The 20,739-nt window shown below is 35.7% G+C and overlaps 1 protein-coding gene across 5 annotated transcripts in view; it reads right to left on the minus strand.

Annotated features, from left to right (window-relative positions):
• Nucleotides 1–20,739, minus strand: part of LOC105218702 (tyrosine-protein kinase Src42A) — a 108,966-nt gene that overhangs the window by 25,423 nt on the left and 62,804 nt on the right. For 3 of the 5 annotated variants that reach the window (XM_011194442.3, XM_011194443.3, XM_054234007.1), the window contains exon 3: nt 11,736–16,895. The exons of the other annotated variants lie outside the window; for them this stretch is intronic. In XM_011194442.3, coding sequence (XP_011192744.1) covers nt 11,736–16,627 — 4,892 coding nt within the window. In that variant the 5' untranslated portion in view covers nt 16,628–16,895. The remainder of the gene's footprint in view (nt 1–11,735; nt 16,896–20,739) is intronic. 5 annotated transcript variants of the gene reach the window in all.

Consider the following 20,739-nt stretch of genomic DNA (forward strand, 5'->3'; position numbering starts at 1 on the left):
TTCATGAATTAAATAGTGAATATATGAAAAATTAAACTTTGTTTTAGTAATAGTTTTAAATTTTATATTTTTTTTATAGGTGGCAACAAATCTGTAAAATTATCAATAATTTTCTCTCAAATAATGAAGGTTAGACCCTTTATTCTAGAAAATCAAAGATCTTATTGACTTAAGTATTATCGTTTGTTTGTCTATAAATATATATATTTTTCACATTATTATCATTTATAATGCTAACTTAATCTTTATTTACAAACGAATTACTTTTTTTCCTATTCCCATTGATTACATTTTCGTTAATTAACGAGTACATTAATTTTGTAGCATTACCGCGATCATTAGTGAGCGCATAAACAATTAATTTTATGGAATTTAACGGCTGTGCCGGTATTCTGAATTACAACTGAAAATAACACATGTTAAATAATAATAATAATAACAATATGTCATAATAAACTATTGAGTTGCTTGATTTATTTTAACTGACAATTCTTCTGTCAGCCGTAATAAATAATACTAGAATTTTGTGAGTTGCTACTGGATTCGGAATGTGATGAATATTTCCAGACAAAGTTTTACAGAACTGATAAATATTTATTATAAACACTTGAAAAAAAAAAATAAAAATAAAACAATTTTTTTAAATCTTGAAACAAAAAATAAATATTTTATAAAAAAAAAGGAAAAAAATTAATTTAAACATAAAAATTGCACGCAACTTCAAGATATTAAGAATATTGACTTTTTGCTTCGTCTGCCATGTCGCAAGAACTCAAGAATCTTATGCTGTTTAAGTTAAGCGAGCAAGCATGAAAACTTAGCAAGTTAGCTAAAACTTTCATGCTTCTGCTAACGGTAAATATTTACTCTTGGTAGGCAAATTAATTAGAAAAGGCACTTAGCCAAATTTGCTTAAACAAAGTACATACAAATTTCAGTAATAAATTCACAAATCAAGCTTTTGTATCTTTTAGAGATAAATTATTATTGTGAGTTGCGAAGTTCTATCCGAGACTTCCTATATTTCATAAAATTTTATTTTAGCTGCTACGTACTGCTTTTTGTGCTGCTGACGCACCCTGTAAATATTTGTGTCCGAATTTGACGGATGTTTGTTTAAATTATATTTTTATTTATGAGTATATATAATTAAATAATATACATATGTATTATATATATATTTATGAAGCCAATTAACTGCTTTAATTTAATCAACAAAGATGACTCGACAACTTTCGTCAATAATAAATCAAGTAATATTCTTCCTTTTTTTGTGTAGTGCGAAACACACGAGCTGAGTAAAAATAAAATATTTGCGAATAATTTATAGCTGTGATATGATATAAACAAAAACTAAAACGACGCACAATGCATTAGACAGTGTAGTGTGTAAGAGGGACCGGTAAGTCAATATTTTCTTTATATGCGCACAGCTGGATTTATATGAAATTTATATGCGAAAATTCGTGTAAATAGTAGAGTTTGTACATTTCTGCGTACTTCGTACGTATTTGTAAACTTCTACGCCACATTCACGGAATTCTCTAAACTCCCGTTTGCAACATGCCCGTATAAGGTGTACGGAGCGACCCGGCGTATGTACACCCACAAAGCTGGCGATTAATAGCAACTTCTATGGAACTTGTGCTTGCAATTCTCAGAGTGTGATTCTATATAGCGCATTTATAATGGATACTCAACATAGTAACGATGAGTCGAGTACTCGACAGAAAGTATGCATTTCGACACGTAGGCAGATTCTTCTTTTGTACGTACACTTTCAAGACAACAACAAAGGGACGCTAAGTATGGCATGTGGAAAAAGGTGTGTGATACCGTTTTGTTTACTGAATTATAAATGTAACATGATGAATATTTAAAATTATATAAAAGTAACAAGCAATGTAAAAATATTATTAATTGTTATTATTAAAATTGTATTTTATATAAAAAATAATTTAAAATAAATTAATAAATTAAAAAAATTTAAAACAATTCAAAAAAAAAATTTTATATTAATTTCCAAGCTACTGTATTTTTAAGTTGAGATAAGGAAAAATACACAAAAAATATTTTTGAATTATTTGCATTTTTTTCTTTAATCTTCATCTCCTGCCAACACTGCGGCAAACAACTTGTCAAATTACAATAACAACAATAATTAAAGAGCTGACAAAACAACTGCCACATTCACTAATCAACAATTGAGAAGTCATAAATGACAGCTGAGACAAATGGCAACTGGCAAGTGGCATTTTTGGCACAAATATTTTTTTCATGCTTTCAATGCACATTGTGGAAGCAATTTGAGAAACAACAAATGAGTTATGCGCTTATTGTGCAAAACAAGGTGTATTTATGAATGTCCATATATGACCATATCGTACCCAGCAGTAAATGAGAATTAAATGTGAATAAAAAAATTTCGAAAATTTTTAATATTTAATTTTGAAATAAATAATTTATTTTTTTTAAGTTTTTACTTTTATAATTTTTTAAATTAAATTTATTTTGATACAATTATTATTTTTATTTTTTTTTATGTAAGAATATTTCTGAAATCTCTTCCAAGGAATGAAATGAGTTGCAATATTATGGCGAATTAAATATCAAAATGAAAACAAATTAACGTTTGAACAAGTAATGAACTATTTTGTGCCAAGTCTGTTTGAAAAAATCGAAGCGAAGATAAAAATAGCTCAAACAGTCAACATATGAATTCCTTAAAAAATATTTTTTATTTCCTGCATGGCGTGTCCATGAACAAAAAATGCATTGAAACGTGGAAATTTCACTGTAATGGCATAATTGTTATTGGCGCCAAGTAAAACAAAAAAAAATATATATGATAAAAAACAAAAAAATATAACAAGTAATTCAAATAATAACTGCGACATGCTAAATTTACTGTGAACGTAAATATTTTTAGTAAAAAATTTGCAAAAATAAAAACGAAAATTTGCAACGCAGTGGCAAGCGCTAAGCTGAAACATGCATGTTGTTTTATCAGTTAACAACGAATTTAGAAATTTAATTATACGCACGTAGCGTATGAGCGAACGCGCTCGCGCGCGCTATCAGCCGCCTGCCAGCCGCCATTGGGGGCGGAACTGAGCGCACGACACGCGCGCGCGCAAATATGTATGATTGACAGGGCAAGCGAAAAGAAAAACCAAAAACAACAAAATGTGACATGAAAACAGTAGCGAGCAAAAGTCACATACACATTTATGCGGCGCAAAAACACACACATACAACTGCCTGAAATTGCATGAAAATGCATGAAACGCGCGAGCGGTGCGCGGAAGCGGCGCGTTGCACGCAGCAGCCACAGCAACGCGGCCACAACAACACTATGCGGATATGCCGCTGACACACTGACGATAGACGACAACGATGCTACTGTTGCTGACGCGTGTGCGCCGTGTCACAACAGATGCTTTTCATGTCGCTGACACGACCGCCGTAACCGTCACTCTGTGTTGGCGCTTACCACACTCCACCACCGGCGTTCGTTCGTTGCAGCTAATTGCAGCTGTGTGCGTCTGTTTTTGTTGTGCGGTGGCAATTTGCTGCATGCGCCTGTGTTGCTAAGTGGCTTGTTTACAAGTGGCCAACGGCGGCGGCAGGATATTTGCATTTCATTTGAATTTTGGCGCCATTTAAGTGCACCGGGGCGTATGTGGAACACAGTTAACACTGCAAAAGCCACATCATTGTGGCGCATGGCTGCCACACGCAACACGCAGGCAATTATTTTAGCTATTTTTAGCGAAATTTAATTAAGATAAAGCGAAATGTTTGTGCAACGGCTGCTGGCAATGCAAAGCCAAATCATAAAAACGTTTGGCTTCGGGAATTGTAAATGTTTGTGTGTGAAAGCAGTTAATGTGTGGCAAATGCAGTTATTTTATTTGTTTGCCACCTGCTGGCGATTTTAAGAGTTAAGTAGATTTTTATGGTGCGCAAGTAAAAGTTTTGTTTTTTATAGCCAAGTACCGTTTTAATGCAGGAAAAATAAATAAAAAAAATATAATATAAATATATGTATATAGCTCTCTGCATACTCAGTAGCCTCTCTTATATTATTATACATATGTTTGTGGCTTTAGTAACCTAATCAACTGGTAACAGTGCCCCAGAAAAATAAAAATACGTAAAAACATATGCATACCCATATAATTTTTAACCGTTATCATAAGCAGTATTATTCTTGGTATCTTCCTGTGAAGGAGTTTACTTGAAATAAAAGTAAAAATTTCATAGCAATTTAAAAATGATATCCACATATTTAAGCTATTATTCAGTAATAATTTTTAATCTGACAATTTTATGTGAAATTTAATAAAAAAATGTGTTTATGTTATTATTTAATACAAGAAGTAACTTTTTAGGTTACCGGAAAACCCATTTGTAACTTTATAAACATTATAAGACTTTTAATGACACTAATTATTTTTTTTTTTTTTCAAATTTGAAAGCTCATATTAAGTGTAAACTATAAAACTTAAAAAAATAAAATTAAAAAAAATTAAATGAAATAAAAATAAAACTATAAAAAATATAGGATAAAAGCTCTCAGTGATTTTGTATTTTAATAATGAGTAATTTAAATAAAAAAATTGTATTAATGTATAATATATATTTTATATTTTAAATAAAATAAATTAAATTAAAAATAAAAACACTTCAAAAATATAGAATAAATGCTCTCATTACTGACAAGACAAAACAAGACATTAAAAATATTGAAAACAAAATTTACAGTGATTTTGAATTTCAATACAGCGTAATTTAAATTATTAATTTAAATAGAATAAAGGGAATAAATGAACTAAAAAATAAAAATTATCAAGTAAAAAATTCGTATTTTTTATGATATTGACTTTGTAAATTTTAATTATTTTTTATTATATTTTTTTCATTTTACAAACTACGTTTGACAAATCATCTGAATTTTTTTTAAGTGTCACCCTAATGCTTGAGCTACACATTTGAAATTTACTGCTTCTTGCTTTTAATATGATATTTTATCACTTCGAACATCAAAGGAACGTTTATTTTTAGCTTAAATTTATGATGCATTCTAATTTGTGTTAATTTTGATTTAATTGAATCAATTTCGCTAATAACAGTGAACAACAAATTGCGAAAAACAGCAAACAGAAAAAAGTTAAAATTACAATTAAAAAAAATTAAAACATGTAAAATGGAATTATTAAACAAATTAAAATGAAAAAATATAAAAATAAAAAAGAAAATTACAAAAAATTAGAAAAATAAAATTTAATTTATATATATTTGGTTTTTCAAAATTGAAAATATTGAAAGTAAACTGACAGTTTAAAAGCAAGAGTTTAAGGCGTAGTAAAATATTAATATTTAATAATTTTACTGCTTAATTATTTCAAGTTTACAAATTGTTGTGCGAAATTGTGCTCATGCCACAATTGGTTTCACTTAACGCATTTTAGCTTATAAATAAACCCAAAGTGAGGTATATTTTAGCATGTAACAATACAGGGTGTTAGCAACGCTTGCTTTTACTAAGATGCTAATCAACACTTCAGCTTATGCCCGCACATATTTATCGATAATAAAATGAATATAATGCTCTTCACAACAAATAAACCTTCGTTTCAATCACTTTCTCAATGTTACACAGTGTTAATTTACAGCATTTTATGTAATTATTTTAAACGTGTATGTAGTGGATGGTATTTGCATATATATGTACATACATATGTATTGTTAAAAATTTTATTTTTGCAATAACGACACATTTTTTATTTCTTTACTTCATTAATGTTTGTTGCTGTTGCTGTTTTTTGTTTGAGCGTCGCGGGTTCAAAGTGTCAATAATATGTATGTATGTATGTGCCGTTGTTTGTATATGTACTTAATTTTAACTAAATGTACAAAAAACAGGTTGCTTTTGATTTTCATGTTTCTTCAGCGCTCAGCATTTATAATTTATCTTTTTAACAAGACTTTGCTTGTCGCTTATATATAAGTAGGTGTACATATGTACATATAGGTATATATGTAATTTGAAAGCTTATTTTTTTCCGTTGTATAATCAGACAGCTGTGTTTAATTTGCTGATTTTCGTTTATGGTTGATTGGTAAATTAGCAGGTAAGGAATGTCTATGTGTGTTGGTAATAACCGTCTAGCTTTCATGTTCTTAGAACATGGGATTAACAAACATAAACATTTGCTGAAAACATGAGATAATGAAAGAAGAAGAAGTCAATACTAATTTGGTTAACTACCACCCTTAGATGAATTTCCAGTGAGGAAATGTGGTACTTAGTTGTTTCTGAAAGCTTAAAAGCACTTTCTTATAAAGCTCTCTTATCATAACTTTCTTCACTATGAATGCATTTCCAGTGATGTTTAAAGAAAACTGGTTTTTAATTGCTCAAAAGTTCTCTCCATCCAAAAGAGCTTTCACAAGTAGAAAAAAAAAATTGTCCTGAAAGCTTTTTAATAAATATAGGAATACATGCGAAAACTAATTTATATTATAAATAATTATTTTATACGCAAACAATTAATATTATTCAATATTAGAATTTATCTCAGAAGAGGACATCAGCAAATTTAAGATTGAGGTCAATTGTTGTTACGAGGAAGATATCCTTCTGATTTCAGCTTCACTTTATCTTTCGACTCACTATCATTTGGAGAGTGACGAATCAAACAAACTACAGATTGGCACAATAAAATAATTATCGAATATCAGGTATATCTTTGATACTATCTATACTCTCTTATATTGAATTTAATTGGATCACTTTATTGCAACTTTCAAGTGTAATTTTGTGACAAGAGAACCGTGAGCAAATCAGTGGTGAATGGAAAACACCGGATATACATATGTATCATTCAGATTCTCTGACGTCAACTGCTCTTTAAATGCCACCAAGGTTGACTTAAAAAAACAGTTTATGTAATTTATGTGCATTTAAACACCGCCTTTATTTACTTTATGGAAAATTTGGCTGGCAATTACGCTCAGAACGTCCGTTCAAACTATTGGCAAAAAAATGAAAAACACAGAAGCCAACAAAAAAGACAATAAACACTCGCTAATTGTTTGATGTTCCACATGAAGGCACCGCTACAAACGAGCCGATAAATTTAATTCAACTAGCTACAAAACAGCCAATTAAAGTTGGATAATGTCGGGGCGAGGCGCATCAGCAACGGTCAGTACAGCAGAGCTCTCATGTCACATGTAAATAATTTCATGTTAACAAAATCGCACATTTAAATATATATCTGTTATATGTATGTGGGGTGTAATTGTAAATAAGTACATTTATTTTCCAGCCCACAATTTATCAGCAATCGCTCGTGTTAAGGAAATTTTCACCTGCGCCAAATCGATGCCTCACGTGTTGGCTCTTGTGCGAAATGCATGCTTGTGTTTTTTTTTGTTTTTTTTTTTCGAAATTATATTAAATTTAATCCACCGATTTTGCATTACCGCCTGTTGTTGTTGTATAACCCTGATTTATTAGCTGTACTTGTTCTAACTTTAATGTAGACATGTGATGGATGTCAGCAGGAAATTACACGCGAATTTATGTATCTAAGTATATACAAGTACGAAAATGCAATTGTAATAAGTAATCGTATCTTTGTCACGTTGATCGTTGACATTTCAATCGCCAAGGCTTGTTATAAAACCATTTACGAGTAGACCGCAATCATACACAAACACTCACATATATATCCACATGTACACAAATGTTAACTTGGTAATGTTCTTGAAATTGGTAATCAATCCGAATGGGAAATAACTACACTTGTGCGAAACGCAGGTGAGTGTGTGCAATTTAGCTCTTCTTATATAGATATATATATTACACACTATTGGAGAGTCAACAAAATATTTTTTGATATATTCAACTAAGAATTCTTAATTTAGTCAATTAAACATTTTTCTACATTAAAAAATGATAATTGACTCACTTAAGAGGCTTTCTGAAACTCCTATAACGCTATTATTTGAAGGAAACTCGAATAATTTGTGTTTCCAGATAGACGATTTAATCATTTCAATAAAGTAAAATTTTTTTCTGCAATACACATGTCAGACAGTCTCTTACTTTAGCCAATTAGCAAATAATGTGCAGTGATATCATATGTGATGAAATTATTAATGATGCGGACTTAAAAAGGATAACTGAAACCTCTATAACGCATTTGTTTAGATAAAATTCGAACAATTTTAATTATAATGTCGTCTAAATTATGCAAATCTAATCTAAATAAAGAAACAATTTATTCTGTCTTCATACAATCCTTAATTGCTTCGGTATTTTTACCTAATTCAATTAACTTCTAAATTACATGCTAATGGACTAATTTCCTATTCACGAAGCTTTTATTTTATTTTATAGCGTTTTTACACATGAGCTAATTGATCAATTAACCGGCCTCCGCTCGATTAAAACACTTATTAAGATCGATTTATCATTCAAAATAAAATCTACATTTACTTTTAATTGAATTTTAAACGACATGAAAATAAAATGCAACTCTGCGACAAAGAAGTACGATATACGTTCTTTGTCTGCGATTGGCTGAATTTACCAACAATGGTATCTCAAAAATTTTAGAAATAAATGGAAAAAATTTCGATATGGATATTCTTTAGTATTATTTATAAAAATAATGTTTGAAGATATTGCTTCAATGTAATGGCATCCTAATTAAATCAATTAAGGAGTTGATTGTATCTTAAATATGGTTAAATTACTCTTATTTGTTTTAAAAATTTACTGTAAATGTTGCCGTTTTAATAGTAATGTCTACTATGACTATTTCCTGTCATACTATTTATTCAAAGTTGCACATACTGATATTTCAAAAAATATAGCTCATTAAAACTAAGTAGCACTTTTGAAGCACTTAATGAGTTGTTTTGATAAATAACAATTTAGTCAGCAAATTGAAATTTTCAGGAAATTTAATTTTGTCACCTAACTACAAAAGAATGCTATACTCGGTTAAATTTTCGTTTCTGGAGCTCGAATCGACTTATATCAGTCAAACAAAGACAAAACACTGGAAAAAATTTTTCCCATACAATTCCTTAAATTTACTTCAGTTTTTTTTTTGTAATTAGTAATGAGAAAGAATTTGAATAATATAAATCTAGCTGTGGTTTCTCGAGAACAAGTTAGGACTCATTCGAATTAGATAATTTTTTTCTTTCTTTATAACATTTTCATTCAGGTTGCCTGATGTTCTAACCCCTAACGAGGGCCTGCATGTAAGTACTCAGTTTCCGATATTGCCACTCAGGGACTTTTTGCAATTAGTGTATAGAAAGGTATAGTTAAAATATTTTTGGTTGCAAATTGCTAAGAGTTCAAACAACTGTGCAAAAAAAAAGAAAATTAGTAAGTATAATAAAGATTTTATTTTTATTTTTATGCAACGTCACTCTCAGCATAAAAATAACTACAATATAGAGACAAATATATAAAACCAATTAGCAGACACATATTTGCTTAAGATTTATGAATGAAATTTACAGTCATGCATGATTTCCCACATACCAAGAAGTGAGAAAAAAGAAAATACATGAAACCTCCACTGACCACAAAGATTTCACATTTCTAAGAAAAAAAATACATATGTAAATGCTAATAACTTCAATAGAATAGAATAAAAGAACCGCACGGCTGGCTAGCGCAGCTGGTCATTTCATCAATGAGCATTGTGTTAAAAATTAGCGAACGGTTATTAAATAAAAAGTACATAATACTGAAATAATCTCAGAGATAATACAAGTATATAAATGTATAGATATTGATATAAGAGCACACAACATTGCGAAAAATCCCAGACATCAGTCATTAAAAACTATGAATGGAATGCCATATGATTTCCAATAACTACTAATACATAGGCGTAGAGTAAAGGTATCTTCATTAACATGAAAATCGCACAGACAGACGAATGATAATCAATTCGCAATGTTATTTGCATTGGCATGTCAATAATGCGGCTTGAACGATGGCTTGTAGCGAAAAACCCTTAATTATGAATTGAAAAATCAATATGTAAGAGGTATATACATATATACTTATATATACATAGGTACATATGTATGTGTACTCAAAAAAAATTACTATGCAAGCAATGTAAAGCAAATATACGTAATTTCATTCTGTACAATTGCTGCTGCTGCAAAAAAACAAAAACAATAAATTCACAGTACAACAACAATATGCAAAACCTGCAATCATACAAACAAACAAGCATGTAGTGCATGTGTTGTTGTAGGCGTTTAATGGCTCATCAAAAACAGGTCAGGTTTATAGCATGTTTGTACTTACGAGCGTACAGCATAAATTGTGGCCTATTAGCGCACCGAGCATATAACATAAACAAAAAATGTGCTATAAAAACGAGGGCATATTAAATATTTGTAGTATGTACACAAAAATATTTTTATGATATTGGTAATTTTAAAAACAATATCAAAGCACACAAGTCAGCAGCCAGTGCACAAAACAAAAACAAATTACCGACCAAATTATGTGGAAGGTTATCGTTTATGCGGGGAAATAACGCCATACTTAGTTGAGGGTTGACTTATAAATGCCTAAAATTAATTTAGCAGTTTATATTGATTTTAATATTGCTTTTATTAATGCGTGCCGATAAAAACAAATATTTTTTAAAACAGTATTAGAATAATATACAGCTGAAGCGCTTATAAAAATGTTACTTAAATTTGCAAATTTTTATTAAAAAAAAACAACAATTTTCTTAGCATTCAGCACTTATTCAGCTTATGAAAATGGCGGCTGAATAAAGTGCTGAATACTAAAATGTGCCAAAAGATATAGGTTAAAGTCTTAGTGTTAAATTTGAACTATATAGACTGTAATTATATATCCAAAATGTTTAGTTGTTTTGGCGTTCAGCAATTATTCAATATTAAGTAAATTAAAGCTGAATATCAGAAATAGCTAAACGATTTGATGTTGACTAGATAAATTGATACTAGGCTTACTTAAGTTATAACTTTACATCAGATTTTTGCGACCCTTTGGTATTCAGCACTTATTCAGCTAAAAGGAATGATAGCAGGAAAGCACTTTTAACATTTAAGCTACTATGACATTAATCTGAATTCTCAATATTTGCACAATTTTCAGCTAAATGACTTTTGTGGGCTAATATATTCAGATATTTAACTAAAACCTGACTTCATTTATGTAAGTTATATTTATTTGTAGCTTCCAAAAGTAATATGTATGGATTTAGATAAAAACATTGGTTCTCGAACAAGTTGAATAATATAGCTTAATTCGTTTCAACTAACTTAACTGGAGTTAAACTACTTCAACATAATTACAACGATTTTTTTTAGTATCAAATTTTAATTCGAATTCATTTTTAAAATAATAGAGCGAATTTTAAGCTTCCCGCAAGCGTTTAACGCTTCATTCGTGATTTATATATTTGAAAGGAAACGAAAAGCAATTGTGATGCTATCAAAAAGTTCATTGGCCAACTTAGCCTAGGGCTCAAAACGGTTGGAAAACGATCACACTGGGAAACGAAAAATTGAGAATTTAACGCATTTAAATGCTAATCAGTGGCATTTTAGGTAAATATGAACAAGTTTCCCAAAAATAATATACAATAAAACCAAAAATAATGTATAATTAAAGAAAAAATGTGCACGCACACAACACTTACGGTTTTTCGTTTAAGAATTCGCCACGCGTAAACTCCGACAAGCGACGCGACTTGGCTTTCTTGGCCAGCGCCAGCGCTGAGCTGCTGCCCTTCGTTGACGACGCCGCCACCATCTGACCACTGCTTGCGGTATTTGCTGTAGCGCTTGCTGGCGCATTGAGTCGGAAATTTTTGAAATCCTCAAGCGAGGCGCACGCACAGTCGGCATTGCCGACACACAGCGAAGACGCAGTCCATGGCAAGAGCACGTCGGTTTCTTTATCCGTTGTCGTTGTTGTATTCGTGTTCAGTGTGAATGTCAAGAAATTCGGACACGTATGTGTGTGCTGCGACGTCTGGTGTTTGTGATGTTCACGACTGTGGTTATGACGTTGCCATTGCGCTGTCGTTTCATTGACCGTAGTTGAGGCGGCGCATGCGCACAAATCTTCATTGCTGCTGGCCAAAGAAATTGGCGAACCCTCGCGCGAATCGCCGACTAGCATGCAATTGCATTTGATGGGCATTTGGTTGGACCAACGGCGTAGCGGTGAGCGTTCTTGACGCACGCGACTTGGTTCGAAACTCTCCAGCGACAACTTTTTGACAAGCAGCCTCTGGGCTGTGTGCGCGCTGGTACGCTGCAGGCAATTATGTTGTTTCAGACTGCGACGCGGCGAGGGTGGCGAAGGTGTGGCAGGTGGTGAAATCAGTGCGAGCGCCGCGGCAGCACTGGTGGAAATGGCATCCAGTGAGCTAGATTTCATAATAGGACCCCCACCGGAATTTTTCTGCTTGCCGGCCGTTGAGTTGGCGCGGTTCTGTGCCACAATACGCGCATACAATTCCTCGCTGTCCAGGGGCAATAGTTGAGGCATGCCAACACGTCGTTTGTGTTGCGCATGGCGTTTCGATTTGGCGGAATCTTCGTCCGTCGGTTCGGGCTGCTCATCGATACGTTCGCTGCTCGATGACTTCTCCGACTTGGAGTGTTGCTTACTATACGACAATATATTAGACAGTCTTCTCATTTTGTTTGGCTTCGTTGTTTTGACGGACTTTTGCGCATCACAATGGGCGGCATCGTCGCCCTGCAGCTTGTCGGCGGCTGTACTTTCGGCGACCACATTGGGTGTGTGCACCTCCAAACCCTGCTGTGTTGACTCCGTCATGACAGCGGATTCATCGATTTTACTGACAATAAAACGATTCTTCGATTCTGGGTGCGTCGCACCTGAGGCTGCGGTCGTCGGCGCACTGCTTGCATCCGATTTCTCCAGTTGTAAGATGTCGTAAATCGTACCATATTTGCGGTTGTTGCCCAAACGCGCGGACGAGGAAGTAGAACTTGTGGTTGCGATGACCGAATTTGGCGTGGCAACGCTGTGGTCTTCCGAGCACGTTGCATGCAACGCGACGCCTTGTGTCTGTTGGTGCTGTTGTTGCTGTTGTTGCTTTTGTATAATGTCGTAAATCATTGTTGGCTTTAAAGGTTTATGTTTCTCCTTGCCTTCTTTCTCTTTATCTTTTTCCGTCTTCGATGCGCTATCGCGGCGCTCATGCCGCGCGGCAACGTCCTTTTCCAAAATAGCCGAAAGACTCTTGCGTTGAAAGAAGTCGCCCGCACTTGTGACGGACGAGGCCGTAGAGGAGGCTTGCGATGTTTTGCGGTGTAGAATCTCATAAATAGTGCCATATGTCATATATTTGTCATATTTATGATATGTTAGATTGTAAATGTCATTCTTGCGCTGTATGATGTCATAAATGGTGCCATAAACAAGCTTATCGTAGATTTTGAAGTTGCGTTTATAATTATTGCCACCGCAGACACCTTTGCTGATGGATGCTGCCGCCGCCGAGGGTACAATGGCACCAACTTTGTTTGGTGATTGCACCTCACTCGCGGTTACAGCCACGCACTCCGCGGGAGTGGTCGTACTGGTGCTTGCCACAGCGGCCGCTTTCTGCTGCTCTTTCAGTGAGTTTCGACGCATCAGCAGAAACGATGCGTAACTTTTACGATGCCGCGAATTTTGGCGTTTAAATGGTGTTGCTGTAGAGCCTGCTGGCGCACCGACTTCGGTCACTTCACTGCCGCTTTCCAAGGCGTCCATTGTTTCGCACTCGCGCACCAAACGTTTGAACTCCTCGTACGATTTGCGGCGTATGTGCGCCTTTTCCTTCTCTTTGGCCGCAAGCAACTTTTGATCGAGTATTTGCGATAGAAAATCCGAATTTTTACGCAAAAGTTCTGTGGTTGACCGCTGCGGTATTGCTGTGTTTGTTGGTGTTGTCAGTGCGACGGACACGTCAGCAGTATCCATTTCAGCTGTGCGCACCGCAAACTTGTTTACACAATCCGGTTTCGTGTCGCTATCCACTGCAAATGTGTCTAACTGGTCGGCGCCGGCGGCACCACCTATATCATGATTGGCAAGTGAAGACGCGGCGTTTGGCAGCGCTTGAGCAGTCGCGGCGTCGTTACTCTCTTCGCCTGCGGTTGCCGACTGTTCTGATATAGATTCTAATGCATTCGACATTGGCGTCCCAATCGCCGCCGTCGTCTGTGAAACCGCGGACATTGGCGTTGTTGTTGCATGCGCTAATGCTGTTTGCATTGTCATTGACGACGCGTATTGAGTTTCCTTTTCCAAACAATTGCCAGACCGCACCTGCAGCGCTTTACGCCGCGCGCTAGCTTCCGCTACCGCACCATTCGCGCCTTCCAAGTGAGCCGCTGCAGCAAACATGGCTTTAAACTCTTCGTAGGATTTGCGTCGGTTGCGCGACTGCGTCAAACATTCTTTGTAGTTGAGTCGCGCTATCTTCTCGGGCGCGTCACAAGGTTCCGCCGTATTGTAGCCGACGCCATTGGTGCGCGCTGTGGAATTTTCCACACCCGTCGCACTGCAAACGCCATCGAAAATTTGCGCCAGCGTAGGTCGCGCATTTGCAGCGTTTGCGGCATAGAGTAACGCGCCGGCGGCACTCTGCAATGAGCTCTCCAATTTATTCTGCATTTCTATGAAGCCAGAATCCATCGAACTAATAGTGCAGGTTGAATCGAAACTTGTTTTGCGACTGGAATTATTGCTCGACGGTTGCGCGCCGACTGCAACGCTGTGCGCAGGGACTACGCTATCGTCGCTGACATTTTGCGTCGCTAGCGAGGCCCCGATTTCGGCTGATTCGCTAATTTGCATGCAAAGCGCATCTGCTGACAGTGGAAGGTTGCAGTTGTTTGTGCCGGCGTCGTTGTTGTCGTTTTCGTCAGCGCGTTCGTGCTCGTCCGCTATGACGGCCAACGGTTGATTGGGAGCGCACAACAAATCGAAGGTCTTCGTAGCACAAGCGAAATTTTGCGATGTAACGAAAGCCTTTCTGGCCGCCGTCAATTTATCGCTATCATTACAGTCATCATCATCGAAACTAATTAGATCCTTAACTACTTCGGAAGCGGCTACTGTCGCGTCCATTGGTGTATCACAGTTGTTTGGCTCAGCGCTGGCAATGCGCTCTACAGTCTTCACGTCATTCCCCAGTGGTTGCTCACTGCCGCTATTACTACTCTCCATCGACACTTGCATTTCACCAACGCTTTCCGCCGCTCGCAATGCACGACTACTTGACGACTGTTTCGTCGCATCGTTCACGAATTGCTTTTTATTCACCGACGCGTATGCGGGCAGTAATGATAATGTCGGCAGCGGAATGCAGCCGATTTTATTGCTACGACTATTGCTTACACTACCACTGGCCCCACTACCGCCAGCACAGCTACCGCCATTTGTGATTGCAATGCTACGATTATGAAAGATTTTTACGCTTTGCATTGGTAATTTGTGACGATTTTGTCGATTACGTGCCGCCAATGCTGAGGCAAAGTTGAGGCAATGCTTGCGATGATAGCGGCGCGTGTACTTATTGGCAATACTATAGACAGGATCGTCGAGCGGCGTTAGCGGTTCATTGGCTCGCGTCGCTGTTGCTGTGCCGGTCCAATCCATGAAGGCGCTACCGCGACCGGAAGTCCTGAGTAAACGCTGCAGACGTTCTGCCGCCATGGCACGTCGGGATTGATTGCTTTTGGGCGGATACGCTGCCGTGGCATACTGACAATTGCTGTTGCGCACGCGCGACGCTGCATTTGTTGAAGACGCTTGACACCTGGTGGCGTAGACTTCATTCATGCACTTCGCGCAGCAGAGAAATTCGTAGAGGATCTCCTCGTCGTCAGTGGAACTGGGCGGCGTGAAAGTGGAGTATTTCGGCTCGAACTCCTCCTCTTCATCATCATCATCCTCAAATTGCTTTGGCGACTGTGAGCGCTCAATTGCTTCTGCTTCCTGCTCCGACACCCCCTCTGCCTCGCTCTGTTCTGCATTGGCAGGCAAGTCTGTGGTGGCGCGCGGCTTATTTGTTGTCACAGGCATTAGTATATAGGTGTTTTTAACATGTTTCTCCTCGGCGCCGCAGCCATGCGTCGCATTTGGTGCACCATTCTGCGCTGTGTTCTCTTTATTGCCATCCGTGTCGACGGCACCTTCACCAATACTACCACCACTACTGTTCACAATCGAACTTTCGATGCTGATGCCACTGTCCAGCAGCACGAATGAGCCGTCCGCCGGCAATATGAGTCTACCCTCAGCGGCGGCATTCACCAGCTCGCGTAGTGCCAGCACTTGTTTCTCGGTCACGTTCCCCTGCAATTGTATGCCGTGGAGCGCGAAAGCTGTGGGTTGTTTGTTCACTGAATTTGGATCGGTGCACCAGACGACCGGCATGCTTGCCATTTTGGCTGCCACAACGGATGCTGTGGACGTGGCTGTGCCGGTGGCTGTGTGTGCAGTAGCGTATGCGGATGCGCAACTGTGTCGCCCGCCGCTCGAAATGCTTTCTGTGCGCATGTGTATTTATGATATCGCTAATTGCGCTTAATTTAAGTGGTAAACACGTATTGTCATTGGCAAGTTTTGGAATCGTAGCAGTCTATTGATTTATTTATTTGGATTGTTATTGCTGTTGTTATACTGTTAGCAACTACTATTAGTATTTTAGCGTAGCGTTGTTAGTTAGTAGTTCTTCTAGTATGCTTCTCCATACGCAGTTGTCCTCGTTTGTTCTTTAGTTTTTCACTTTTCTGTTAAGCATTATAACGCGTCTTGCTATAATTCGCTGAGTTGGGAAAAGAGTATGAGAGTTTAATTAATGGAAAGGTTTCTTTAAAGGAAAAGCAATAATGCGTGCGTTTCTTTTTGCTGTTTCGTGACACTCTTCGCGTTGTTTGTTGTTTGCAGTTTACTTTCTAGAATCAAAGTGTAATTAAGTGCACTTAAAATTAGTCTGTATGGAAAGTAATAAGGGAAATCGGTGGCTTGCAGCCGCTTGGAACAAAAAATCACAGTTTTCGTAACAATTTCCAAAGATGCACCAATCAAAAGTCGAAAAAATTGTAAAGTTTTAAAGACACAATTGAAGACTGTATACAATTTAATGTTCATTAAGTTTCGTTTTCTAACACAATACACATACAAAATTTCTCCATCAGTTTCATTATACCAGAACTGATATCAAATACTGATGAGCTCTACCAACTACACTTATGAAGATATGATTAATTACTGGAAGGTCATTGTACCGTTAACAACTTAAAAATATGAAACCACACCTAAAACCTGTCTTAAAAAATAATTAATTAGTTTTACTTCCTAATTTAATAGTTTATATGTAATATTATACAACAGTTGTCTTTGAAAGAGAGGCCTCTAATGGTGACGAATCAAACAAGCAACTAGTATAAATTTCATAGACGGTATAATTGAAGAGAAGAATTTAAGAGACCTGTCTACATACTCTCGTTCATTTTCTTTTTTATTCGAATAAAAAATTTCGTTGACACTTTCACAGGTAAACTTTTTTCATAAGAGAGTAGAGTTCCAGCCAATCGAGTAAGCAAGAAGTGAATCGAACACGGCTGGACCAAATGTATAAAGTCAAAATAAATATGATTGTTTATACAATTTCACCGTTGCTAAACGAGTCTCAATATATGATAGATTAATTATTTCATAATATAGATATTTCAGGAATTTTCACTTATTGAAAACAAAATTTTCGAAATTATTCAAATTATTTTAATTTTAGTAAAAGTAAACTAGTAAAATCAAAATATAATCATTAAATCAGTACATAAATGAAAAATAAGCGCCAATAAACAGCATTGTCATTTGCAAAGTTCAGAAAACTGCTCCAGTAAGGCTAACCGAGCGACAATGACAAGCCATTGTTCACACCCACTAACTCAAGTAATGTAACACATTTGTAGCGACACCTCAATTAATGCATGTAAAATGTGATAGTGAGCTATAAAAACATACATGCAAACAAACAAATGATATTTATTTAACACACTATTTTATTGCGAAAATGGCAAAATGACAAATACCGGCTGGTAAGGGGTAAATGACTGATTTCAATGTGAGAGAGTAGCCAAAGCGCGCAAAGCGCTGACAGATTGCAGTCATTATTTTCGGCAATCTTTGCGTATATTTACATATATACCAGTGTAAGTATGTTTATGTAGTGGCTGGTATGCTCAAGAGCGCGCATTGCGCAGTGTTTGGACGCGTCACGCACACGCTCCTCTTTTTAACCGCCATTCGGTAATAATATAGGCCGGTCGTATGGGATAGCAGCGCTATAGACAGACATATATGTCTGTCCAAAAAACATGTCTACGTATCAGCGAGCACTTTCATTCATTTATTCGTTGCGCATGCGCGGCGCTCGATATGAACGTATGTGAGCAGGTAACGAACGGGTGGCGTGGTCAATCGGTCGTTCATTCGCTTTAGGAATAGTCTTTTTTAGTTTACATAATTTTTTTTTTTTTTAATTTTATCCATGTTGTTAGCATTTTTATTTTTTTGTTAAGTTTGCCATTTTTAGCGAGCGCACAGTCAATGGCAAATAATACAAAAATATTCGCACAACAGCACACCAGTGAATGAACGGCAATGTAGCGAATTATTTATGTGTGCTTTTATTTTAATTTTATTGTTTATTTATTTTTGTGCAAATAATTTTAATATATTTACTATTATTTTGTAAGACTCCAGTTGTTTAGTGAGGCATATCGATGCAATGTTAGCTTTATTTTACGAGCGCTGTCTTATTTTAGCACCTAGTAGTACCAGCGAAAATGTATTTTAGGACTTATGCAATTGGCGGAAAACTCATTAATCATCGCGCTGTCGGCAAGCTCTTCCAATGTCTAAAAGCAATTACTAAACTACGATTTTTATGAGCTTTAATATCAGTTATGAAAGCAGACTTTGTGTGTGGGTGTTCCGTGTTCTATTGCCATCAAGCGACAGTGGAACGCGGTAGCAAAACCTTAACGTTTAGTTCCAGACATTCAATTAGTTAAGTAAAGAAGCCATAAACAACTAATGAAAACATAATGTACCGGAGTATAAGATATAGCAAGTCAATATTTGATATACCCCTTAAATTAAATAAAAACCTTGAGAAGATCAGCATACACTTGTTAAAACTTCAAATAAAGCCAAGTAAGATTGCCGACAACATGTGGATTTGAAATATGAAGATCTTCTAGTGTCGTAAAGTAAAAAAATCGGGAAGTAAAAACGAAAACATGAACTTGTGGAACAGTTAAAAAGTCCCACCCATTTTATTTACAGACACTTGAGTCGTAAGTGGCCCTATTTTCATCCAGCTACGCAATTCTCAGTGATCCACTTGAGACAAGTCTCAAAAATCAACATCAAAAATGCTAAAAAGGCCAAATAATGGTCTTGCAACTCTATAAAATCAAAGGATTTGACTTAAAACTTGCGCACGGCGGCAGTCAAATAAACGTATTTACAAACACTGGACACAGAAAGAGGTTAAGTGGCAACATCCTTTCATAAACTCTGTAAATGCTTTCGTTCAAACGTGAATTAGCGAGTATTTGCATAAAAATGTAGAAATAAATAAAGACAACAGAGGCTAACACAACCATGTCGCCTGCACTACTGATCAATGATCAGTGTCAATAATGCAGAAAGGTTAAACACGAAACCTGCCTTTGCTGGCCACTCGGTTGCTTTTGAACAACGCAATACTTGAAGGGCTGACTAGTCAGTGTTGGTTAACAGTGAACGACTAACGAGTAGAGTTTATTTGCCAACGAGTTGTTGACTTTGCGTTGTGCTTTTGATGTTTTTGAAAATGAAAATGAAATAAAAGTATTTGCGTTTTTTGTAGCGCGCTTTGTTTATTTTTCAGTTCAGTTTTTGTTACAACGTTTTAGCGAGCAAAATGTTGCAATAATAAAACTCAGCAACTTTTTGCAACAAATGCGCGACATGTATACAAACATATATGCACAAAACAAAGACTAAAAGTAAACAATAAACTGATGAAATAAAGCGAAAAAATAAAAAGCTGGCCAAACAAAAATATTTGCAGAAAAAAGCTTCAAGTTAACAGTGCTGCCATTTATATACAAATGCAAAAAATTGCTATTCGCGCAAATGTCAATGTCAAAACATACAAAAATATTTTGCATATGAAAAAAAAAATATTTAAATAAATATTTACAGTGATACAGTGAAGCCAAACAAAATCATAGAAATAAACGATATATAAACGCTTCATAGCCTAGCCTATTGCAGCAGCCACTTTACAATTGCAACAAGCGTTGCTATAGAAAAACTATATAATTTGTTGTTGTTGGTTTTTGTATTTCTGCACAAAGTAACTTTTTCAGAATTTAATGTAGACGGGCAAAGCTTACGAAATATATTGACAAAGCAGTGTAAAATGAAATAAATGTTTACGTAGTTTTAGAACGTTAGGACAGATCGGGGTTTTTAAATGCAAGAGCAAATAGCTATATAATTTTAAGAAATATTAAATTTTTCACAAATAAAAAAAAAATTAAAAAGTAAAAAAAATGTATTTAAAGAAAAAAATTTAATTAAATTAAAAGAATTAAAAATATAAATAAATA

This window comes from Zeugodacus cucurbitae, chromosome 6, assembly GCF_028554725.1.
Source record: "Zeugodacus cucurbitae isolate PBARC_wt_2022May chromosome 6, idZeuCucr1.2, whole genome shotgun sequence".
Taxonomy (NCBI): Eukaryota; Metazoa; Arthropoda; class Insecta; order Diptera; family Tephritidae; genus Zeugodacus; species Zeugodacus cucurbitae.